This window comes from Rosa rugosa, chromosome 3 (assembly GCF_958449725.1).
Source record: "Rosa rugosa chromosome 3, drRosRugo1.1, whole genome shotgun sequence".
Classification (NCBI taxonomy): domain Eukaryota; kingdom Viridiplantae; phylum Streptophyta; class Magnoliopsida; order Rosales; family Rosaceae; genus Rosa; species Rosa rugosa.
In genome coordinates, this window is record NC_084822.1 from 32,894,046 (window position 1) to 32,904,816 (window position 10,771).

The 10,771-nt window shown below is 36.6% G+C and overlaps 1 protein-coding gene across 4 annotated transcripts; it reads right to left on the reverse strand.

The window, feature by feature from the left end:
• Positions 1–606: 606 nt before the first annotated feature.
• LOC133739972 (probable serine/threonine-protein kinase PBL3) lies at positions 607–9,779 on the reverse strand. 4 transcript variants are annotated; one of them, XM_062167797.1, is made up of 11 exons: positions 9,407–9,779; positions 8,592–8,725; positions 8,140–8,237; positions 7,090–7,436; positions 5,547–5,999; positions 5,280–5,440; positions 2,441–2,514; positions 2,189–2,336; positions 1,910–2,059; positions 1,219–1,299; positions 607–1,030 (listed from the first exon to the last, which is right to left on the reverse strand). In XM_062167797.1, the coding sequence occupies exons 1-10, from the start codon at positions 9,576–9,578 to the stop codon at positions 1,222–1,224; spliced, it is 1,815 nt and encodes a 604-aa protein (XP_062023781.1). In that variant the 5' UTR covers positions 9,579–9,779; the 3' UTR covers positions 607–1,030; positions 1,219–1,221. The 4 variants fall into 4 exon arrangements, with proteins under 4 accessions (XP_062023781.1, XP_062023783.1, XP_062023779.1 ...); XM_062167799.1 differs by having other exon boundaries at positions 607–1,035; XM_062167795.1 differs by having other exon boundaries at positions 1,188–1,299; positions 9,407–9,778.
• Positions 9,780–10,771: the final 992 nt, after the last annotated feature.

A 10,771-nucleotide genomic window follows, 5' to 3' on the forward strand; every position in this document is an offset into this window, starting at 1 on the left:
GTGGTAGCGACGGCGTCGGACGTGACTGGTCATGGAGCAGTAAGTGGGGTGGGCAGATCGATTTGGGGGCCCAAATGGTTTGGGTGGCCCAAATCAGTTTGGGTGCTCAAATCATTTTGGAAGCCCAAAAGCTTGTGGTGGCCCAACTCAGCTTTGAGGCTAAAATCAAATGGGCCTGGAGGGTCTAAACCTGCTCAGAGTACCTTTTGGCATTGGGCTCTTTGGTGGACCCTGCGAATGGGCTCATTTTCTTCAGGGTTTCGTATTTGGGATCCCGAAGGATCTTTACCCTACAGCTGGAGGCTTGAGAAAAGGGCAAAGGAAAGCTTTAGGTTTTCCTGGTCTTCTTGCCTATTACTAGAAAGTTGGTTTTCTATTACTTTCATCTTAGTTTTCTCTAGTTGTACACCAATTGAGGTCTCTAGGCGACTAGGTTTACTTTCCAAAGAGAGGTTAGTAGTGAGGATTTGTTTTCTTGTAGTTAGGCTCAACTATGTGAGCGTATGTGTTAACAGTGAGGGTCACCTGTCCTTTACTTGGTAGCTTGTACCATTTATGATTTTGGTATGAGACATCATCTGATGTACGTGCCTTATGGCCCATGGATAAATTAATAAAGTTATCTATTTTCTCAAAAAAAAAAATCAGTATATATGTCAACAACATCCATAATTTAGACCAAAAGGACATCTATTATTCTAAGATAAGGCATCAAAAGACAAACTTATTATTTGCCTAGGCCATTCGATATTTTCTCTATTTAACTGTTCATAGCCTTATAAACAATATGCAGCCTTTGACTGGAACCAAGAGAAACCAAGTTAACCAACCCACTTGGCCCGTGAAAAGGAGAATGACAAACAACATGAGAACCTAGAAGCATCATCAAGAAAAGAAAAGGCTACCAAAAAAAAACAGCTGTAATATTATAAGTGCGCCATTGTCTTCTCCATTCCTGTAATGAGGTAGCTAGAATTGCTATCCTGGAATGTAGAAATGGTTCCTTCTGCCCCTCAGTTAATCACGAGACCTGCACTGAGCCAAACTCGAGCTTTAGTTGAAATTGCACAAGGACTTTAATTCACAATGCAATCTTTAAACTGCGATGAATACAGCGAAGATCTATAGGAATGTAAAACTACATGGGAAGCTGAAATCAGCATACAGAACAATAGAAAAAGAAATACCATCTGCCAAATGAAGAAGTTTGCCATTTACCCTTCACTTCCCACACAGAGGTACAAAGTGCTCTCCTAGGTGGTGGAAATGGTCATTTTCTCCTTCGAGTATACGGACAACCTGTGGCAAAAAAGTAATAAATTATAGTCAGATGTAATAATACAGATTGCTACACAATCTTAATGTAGGATTCTCTATGCATGCAGTGGTATCTCTAACTAGCAAATATCAGAACATATGAAGTGTGTTTCCACAGTACGTGCTCCGATACATCTTATCAAGAAGTTCAAGTGATGATCCTCACATGCTTTTTTTTTTTTTTTTTTTCTAATCTTAAATCTTTCTCTTTTTTTTTTTTTAGCTGAAGCAAATAAGAGGCATGCCCCTTACTTGAATTTAATAAAAGAGTAAGAAGAAAAAAAGGAACATAGGAGGGGAACCAAACCAAACCTCCCTACAAAAGCAACGAAAAGAAATAAGCTATCGTAACCGAAATTGGGGAAACCCCAATTGGTCACTCGGACAATGCGATAAAAGAAAAGATGGTGGAGCATCCCACCACACCATAAAATGTTGTATCACATTTATGTCATACCAAATTACAGGGCTATATCATTCATAAAATGCATGAAAATATAATCAAAGGCAGCTATATGCATGCAAATTACAAAGTTCTAAGGCTAAAAGTTTGTCACCAAAAAACAGAATCCAAAGAAATTTTTATTATTACCTCTCCCATTGATGGACGCTTTTCAGCGCTTTCTTGCACACATACATATGCGGCTTTAGCCATAAGGTAGACTTCGTATGTATCGTATGAATCTCCAAGACGACGATCAATGAGTTCATGTAGCGCTAGCCTATGGATCAATGGTTCTGCCTATGATTTGGACATAACAGATACAGACTAATCAGACTGGAAAACAGAAAATAAGCAAAAGTTGTTTTTTCTTGTTTAATTTGCAGAGTAAAAATTAGCTGAAAAACCAGCTCTTGAAGCCCGACATACCCACTCCCGCAGGGATTCAGTTGGTTCTTCTCCATTTCCATCTACAATCTTGCGCCCAGATATGAGTTGTAACAGAATCATGCCAAATGCATATACATCTGTTCTTACAGAAACAATACCATTCTCTGCATACTCTGGAGCAAGGTATCTACAAGAACCAAAAGCTTACTTGAGCTTGTTCCGGTAAAATCAAAATAGAAAAAAGTATACTGTGATAATCAGATGTTGCAGAAAACTAATAGAAGTCCTCACCCTAATGTCCCAAGTATCCTTGTACTTTCAAGATCGTCATTGGTCTTCCATTTAGCTAGGCCAAAATCACCTAACTGAGTGTAGAAAATCATGCCATTAGCTGAAATAGTTTTTACTTTTTTTTTTCATTGCAAAACAAAATGAAATAAAAACTGTATGGTGATCTATTCCGTCATCGCCTTAAAACATTATGCAGAAAATGGTGTAGTCACAACTACCAGAGAAAGGGCACAATTTAAATTACCAGCCCAAGAAAATACAATGTCTTAGTGATCCAACTATAAAAAGATATCCAAGGATTAGCTGCAATAACCAAAGAAAACAAATTGAAATGTTAATGCAGAGCAGAAAGGTAATATTCTTGATTTTGTTGTCAGGATACTGAACTCTGATCACTAACTAGTAGTTTGCAAACTGAGTGAAAAAACAATATCATTTTCACTGAATGCAATTACTTAGAGTTCATTTATGTTATTGGTAAAACCACCAATGCAGAATGGAAGAATGTATATAAACTGATTTTCTATATGGTTTCTTTCCCCATAAGCTTGACACCTACCTACTATGTTTTGTATAACGTTTTTCTTCCTTGAGGATACTTGTAATAGTATATATGCTGTGGGTATTCTTGATCTAGAACCTCTAGGTATCTAGTTCCTCATCTCACGAAGAACAGAGAATAACTCCTGGTCCTAGTCAAAAGGAGAACAAAGTTTAGTGCTACCCTTGTTTTTTACCACCCTCCACTTTGGTGAGCATTTTTCTTCAGACCCTAAAATTGAACCCTTTCACTCCACTGCCATTTTCACCACACGACAGTGTGCTAAAAAATTTGAGATACTACTATCTGACTGCCAAAACAACTTTTCTGTCATCATATCAGCTGGATTGTAATCATTATACCCCTCCTTTAAATAACATTTTTGATTATGACCTTATAGCCCAACCTAATGTTTCACCCTCGTGTCAAAACCAACTGTTTTCTTCCTAGAAGTTGAAACTACAAGAACATGTTATTCTGGTACCGGCCAGCCAGGAAGAGAGAAAAGATCCTTTTTGTATTGCTTCCTTTCATCACCACAAGGGAACCTTGGTTTATGTGCATGACTCAAGACTCGCCTTGCATCCTAGTGAATCTAACCTAGAAATAAGATCCATTCTACTCCTATCCCACAGTCTTGCGTTAGTTCATACTTCCAATGAAGACATGTCATCTATCCTTTCAAACAATCTGATGATATACTTTTGCAGTCATATGATACAAGCACTCATAATCCAAGATTCATCTACTGTGGTTGATTAATACTTTAATAGTAATAACTGTCAACTCATACATGGCATCATCAGAATCCATTCACCGGCCTATACCAGATATTTCAACAACTTTGTATCATTTATTGTTTATAATCTTGACATCCAATATGTATTTCCCTTTCTTGTGACGCCAGAGACACTCCCTAGTTTTTCCTAATGTTAAGAGTTTGTCTTATTACTGACTTCTCCTGATTCAATCCTCCATCTTACTGCAAATTGTGCTTGCCTTCCTACTGTTATCTTCCTTAAGAAATAGGTAGAAATGTTGCAGCAACTTCATTTGATGGGATCCTTCCCATAAATTGAAATCTTGATGAAGCAGATACTTAGCGTTATCTTCCTTCAATTTCAACTTCTACAATTGAACCAGAGACAAATCCATCTCATTGAAAAAAAAAAAAGAAGGCAATTTAGGTGTATACCCTCCTCCATACGAAATGTGTCGTAGAGCTGCTTCTTTGGATACATCTGATGGTTTGGATTGAAACTGGTCCTTCTTCAGATTAGTAGCTGCCAACTTCTCATAAGAATGATATCACGCACCATCTCCTTTGCCAGGCATAATTGGATCGGTTCCATGGATAAGTTCACCTTGCTGCTGGCATATTAAATGGTGCTTCTTCTGAAGCAGTGCCTAGATATGATTGTAATCAATCCTTTACTTGGACTTCCCATTTTCCATTCTTCACCAAGTTTCTGAGCATTGGATCCTGTACTTGAAACCTTCACTAGCTAGTTATGATGGTATCCATTACTTATTTCAGGGTTTTGACACCAATTTGTAGTCAAGTAACTTCCCAATAATCTTGCTTTAATTACATGACTTCATGACCAGTCACATCCAAAGAAGTGTTCCAGAAACTAAAAACGAAAAGATCTCAAAAAGAAGAAAAAAAAAAAAAAAAAACTTCAGGCCGGTTCATCCAACTGGACTATGTTCTCAGATTAACTTGGAGACAGCTGTTTAACCCTAAACCGTAAGTAACAAACAGCATTCCTTAACCTCTCTCTACAATGACTTCTCACCCCTAAGGCCCTAACAATTCCAGCCTGTTTTGTTTTGTTTTTTTTTTTTTCTTTCTCTCTCTAGATATGGCAGGTATAAGGATCACGTACTTTGGGTTTAGGTATCTATTTTGTTCCAGTCGAAAAGGAAAAGTATAATAAAAGCCACCTGTTTTACCACACATCAAAGTAGGAAATACGCTTCATGCAATGAAAAGCTACATTTCATTTATGGAAGGACATACACAATTCACAGAAGTCCTAGATAGCTGATTAGCAAAAAGGACAATACATGGATGGTTAGAGATTTTATTATAAATCGAGCTATTGCATTTATATATTTTATATTTCAACTACCATATTATCATAGGAACTATGAACTTATCAATGCCACTAAGTCCGCTACTGACCAAATTTTGAGCATACTAAGTAACTATAACTGAAATGGAAAGTAATATTTTGTAATTTCTCCAAGGAGCTCATAAAAAGTGAAAGTAAGGAATGATGCATATTAATTTACCATTGGAACATAATCGTGTGTGAGCAGTATATTGCTTGGTCGCATGTCTCGATGAATGATAGGACCTCCGCGACATTCTTCATGTAGGAAACGCAATCCTTTTGCAGTTCCAAGGGCGATAGCATGCCTTCGGTGCCATTCAAGAACTTCTGCTTTTTCATCTATGACATCCACAAGCAATTAACAAAAGAAGCTAGATTCAGTATTCATGTTAATATTGTATCAGCAGATGAACTAACAATAGCTGAGGTCCAAACAGCAGTTTACCAAATAAGTGCCACTCGAGAGATTTGTTACAAATATACTCATACACCAAGATATTTTGGTTTTCCTTGCAACAATAACCCAACAGCATTACAATGTTTTTGTGGCGTGCAAAACTCAAGACATAGATCTCAGAGTGAAATTCTTTGAATCCCTGTTTACTTGCTTCTTTCCGCACCTTTGCTGCAATCTCCTGTCCGGCCTTAAGCTTACCTTTATATACATGACCATATCCGCCTTCTCCTATTAAGTTTTCGTTTGAAAAATCCTTCGTTGCAATCTGTATCTCTAAGTAACTAAATATCATAGAATCTTTGATATACATTTCAGTCCTCGTTCCACAGATGGAACAAAGAATTGGCCCATCTGAGGTTCTCTGCCGTGAGAAACTTTTATTTTGCTTCTGGACAATTTGAAAAGTAGAATATTGAATGATGTCTCCTTTGGTTTGTATGCCTGGAAGACGAAAAATTACACTAAAAAGCTTTAGTCTAGTAGTTGGAGTACCAAACATATTTATTACAGCAAAGATAGTTTGGAGATCGATATCACGGGTAATTCCTATTTCCTAAGATCATATTTTCCATTCAAAACACAATCATGCATGTGACATAAGGATCAAGCACTTCTTTGTTATAAAAGGCTAAAAGCATTATGGCTTTATGTGTCTGTGATCCTTTCAATGGATGATGCATAAGTTTTATTTCTGGCTTTTACATTCTTGTGATTCAAAACTGAATGATGTATGTTTCTAGGGTTTAGCAAGTCTGGTGTGTTGAACAAACTGTATGTATCCATATCATATAATAGTATAATAGTGAAGAAATTGTTATCTTATTTTATTCATATGGGACATATTTGAAAGAAAGCTTGAGGAAATAGAGATAGAAAGCTAAAACTGAATATGATTCACGCGAAAATTGAGCCAAGCCACTTCATTACAAGCTGGTAGGGGGTTTATATAGTACAAACTGAGATCAGCTATGATGAGCACGTGGACGCCAGCTGTATGGCAACACATAACTAATCATGCTAATTAACAGACTTAAACCCTAATTAGTAACTAAGCTGTACGTACTAACTAATTATAACAGAAAGAACTCGAGTAGTGACAGGTGTGAGTTGCATGACTAAAAATATCTTCCTTCTTAACAATATTGACTTGATTAATGTAATAAGAAATATAAATGAACTGTGAATTCCAATATAAAGAGAGATAAAAGAAAAATACATTTTCTTTGTAGCATAAAATAGATTTTGAACTCCCAATAAAGAGACAAATCATCCACTTATATTGAGAGGAGAAAAATAAAGGTTTGCCATTTAGAGAAGAGAAAACTTCTCCTCACTTCAGGTTTATCTGGTAAATATTAATGAAAATCTTTTATATAAAAAAAATTTGTATTTTGGAAAGTGACTATTCATAATGAATTGGTATCACATCTGAAGATCAAACTTCCATTGCACAAAGAACAAGATATATATATCTTACTCGAATTTGAAAAGAGAAAAGCATTATGTTTAAGGGGATATGAAAATTTTGTACCTGAATTTTCGTTCTTAGAAGAAGTCCCTATATCCAATGAAGAACCATACTCTCTTGGCTGATATGTAGATGAAGGCGTCAAGTTGGACTTAGGCATTTCTGAGCTTTCCAGACCAACAGATAGAGAGTAACCTGAACACGTAATAATTGACTGCTCATAGTTTCCAGTAGCTTGGAAAATTGATAGTGGAACAGGCTTGGACAAAGAAAAGAACGTTTTATGTTCTATAGTATCAGTATCATCTGTCGTATGAGGTCTCAAAACTTCCACAGCTAAGCTATCTTGAATTAATGCAACCTTGCAAGGTATTTGCTTAAGGTAGAAGCTTAAATCCCGTCTGATGTGCCTGTAAACCTCCGTAAGTTACTATTAAAGCCAATGGAAAACCGAAAAGATAAAATTCAACAGAGGCATGCTTGGGAACAACGATAAAGGTAGATTGGAGCAAATGAAAATTGAAGGCTACAAAGAAATCTAGCAATCTATCTTTGACAAATTGAAATTGTTATTTGTTTTTACTGCATTAAATATGAATAGCTAGGCTTTTAAGAGAAAGAACATTAATTAGCTCAGAAAATTGACATATTTTTGACTTTCAACGGCTGAGGAATCCGAAAATATGGCAGAAAATATTCACCATCTCAAGCAATTCTTTGTTTACCTGGCAACCAATGTCTAGCAGAGAAAATAGCCATTCATATTCTGTTCATTGTTAAATGTCACCAACAACTTTACAACTTTCTACAACATGAACAAGGCCATATTTTAGTGATCTTTCATCCATCATTCGCATGGAAGAAAACCCGTCCTTGAGGAAAAAAAAAAAATTCCTATTTCCTTTTCACAGTAAATGTCCATCATACAGTAGTCACACCTATGAACCAGTTTGAAAATATCCAAAGGGTTGTGAATAGAATGTACAGTTCAAAGAAACGATTTCTGAAGGAATACTTATCATGACTCAAGAATCAGCACCAATAGATCAGATAGCAAGTGCAACCATGATGAAGTCTAAAACAAATAAGCAGATGGAGAAATTAAAGAACTACCTATCAAGTACAACCCAAGCTGCATTACAGGCCATTATCTCTTGCGAGATAACCCGTTTGATGGGATAACCAGCAGTAACTTTGACTTCTATGCTGACCTGAATATAGCAAGGAATTGATACAGTGAACAAAACCAGCAATAACAGGGACAGAAAGCAGAATTCTTAATATAACAGTGACACAGTGGAAAATCTTCATGTACAAAAGCAGCATCCTTGTTCAAATTTATTATTTTTGTTAGTGCCCTAGGTAACAGATAATAGTGATCCTTATTCTCCTTTGAAACTATATCGGACAGTAGTAAGACCTTCCTGTTGTCACTTTACAAAGAGAGTTATAGGAGAATATATTACCCCATGTTCTTCACTCTAAACTAAAAGCATCAACCAAGAACAAACTAAAAGCACCAATAACTTGATTAAGTAATGCTTAGCAATAGGAGAATATATTACCCCATGTTCTTCACACTTTTCCGCACTTTCAAGAAGCATGTTAACATACATGTCAACTTTCTTTGTAACTTCTTCCTCCACTGCACGAAAGCTTGTTCCAAAGAATTCTGGGTATGGTTTCGCATTATATCCCACTGTTCCAACAAAGTAAAGGTAAGCGTGGAGTCTAATATCACTATATCAGTAATGAGCACTGTCAGTAGTTTAGTTAATTAATTGCTCAGAATCAGTTTACGGGACTACAAATAAAATAATCGTAGTAGTCATACGATCCTACCAGCAATTGACTATTTGCTGCTATCATGAACCAAAATGATAGTAGGACGTGCTCTACATCAAAATCTTCGCTTAAAATGAAAGATCTATGTTTACACTTTCAATCACAGATTCACAGTCTGCCATCTCAGTTGCTAAGAAAAAACAACAAAGCCTATATCATGCAAGTTGCAGTTTTACTCATGGAGACAGATACATATACAGAATGAATTATGATTGACGAGATTTGACCATACATGTAGAATTGATGGTCATAAACTTGTGTGGCCTATGTACCCGTAGGATGCTTAAGTGAAACCTTTCAAGCACAGGTGTGGTGTATGACATATATAATACCAATTTACTTTGTGATGCAGGACATGAAAATTTGATCCAAAAATGGAAAGCTAAAGATAAAGTTGATAACACCAATCTACTTTGCGTGTGCAACTTTATAGCCAAAGCAAGGCCAAGCAGGATTTCATCTCATTAAGACTGTATAAGCTTCTGATAGGGGAACACAAACAAAAACCCACTGGGGCATTTCTTTGAACACTTACTTGGATGAACCACCCTGTGCAAGACTCCAAGCACAACAATGGTGTCACCGGCCTTTAAAATGTCACCCCTCAACCTCACAGCATCAATGGTCAGCTTAAGCTCCTGCCCACCGCGGTCCTTGGTGGCATCATAGGCAATAACAACATGTGATGGCGTCATAGGACTCGCCATGGATGCTAATGAACAACACACCACAACTGGGTACTGGCTTTTGATCTTGCTTTGATGTCTTGGTGGAAAAAAATGAACTTGCTATTTAAATTGAATTGTGTCTGCAGTACATGTATGAAGGAGAGAGGAATAACAAGGATTAACCCATTAAAGATTATGATTGATAGCCAATGAGTTGTCTGATAGAGTTTAGAGAAATTCTCTTTCTTTTTTTTTTACGTCCTCACAAAGTTCTCTCTCTCTGCAAAACAACACCCAGATATACCCATGGATATTCCCAAACACACTACCAAAAAATTTGGCGGGAGTTTGCTGTCTAGAGTATTAAGCCAATGACAAGATTGCAATCTTGCAACCAACATCCACAATATTGGCTGATGCGTTTTAATTGCTAGCGTTTGGACGGCTATATCAATGATCCTCACAAACATTGGGGATATTCTTACTGTACTAAAACTTGAAACTCCTCAGTCCTGTCCTGCTGTCATAAACATTGTTCAAGCTCCCCCAATCATGAGGCATGCAATGATGCAATTGTTGTTGTATATGCAAATTAAAACCAAAAACCAAAGGATAACAAAAGAATGTACTAGAATAAGGTTCCACGATCCCACTATTTTTCGCTTCATTGTCGGCCGATTTATAGAGATCCATTTGGTTAAAATTCTATATACTAGCAACGTGCATGCCCGCAATTATGGTGGGTGCGGGCGATATTGTGAAGTTTAATAAAAAATGGGTCGACAACAAAAAATAGTGGTCGTTCATTTTTTCAGACATAAAATAGTGGTGGTTTGTTTACTTTATAATTTTACACTTTTATTTATTTTTATTTTATTTGATAATTATGTTATATAAGGGTATTATGGGCACATCAAAATTTGATGAAGTCCTTTGGCACCAAAATAGTGCCTTCTTTTTTTTCTTTTCTTTTTTCCTTTAAAATGGAGAGCCTCCATTTATAGTAGTAGAGATGTCTTATTGGCTTATGAGTTGTATTGCCATATAGGCTTAGTTTGGGATTGCTGTGCTGTAAGAGGAAGCACTTTTAAATTTGTTGTGAGAGGAAGCACTTCTAATTTTGCTGTAAGAGGAAGCAGCTGAGTGTTTGGTAAACTGTTTTTGAAAGTGTTGTGAGAACGAAAAGCAATTTCGAAGTGTTTGGTAAACTGTGAATAAAAAGTGCTGTGACG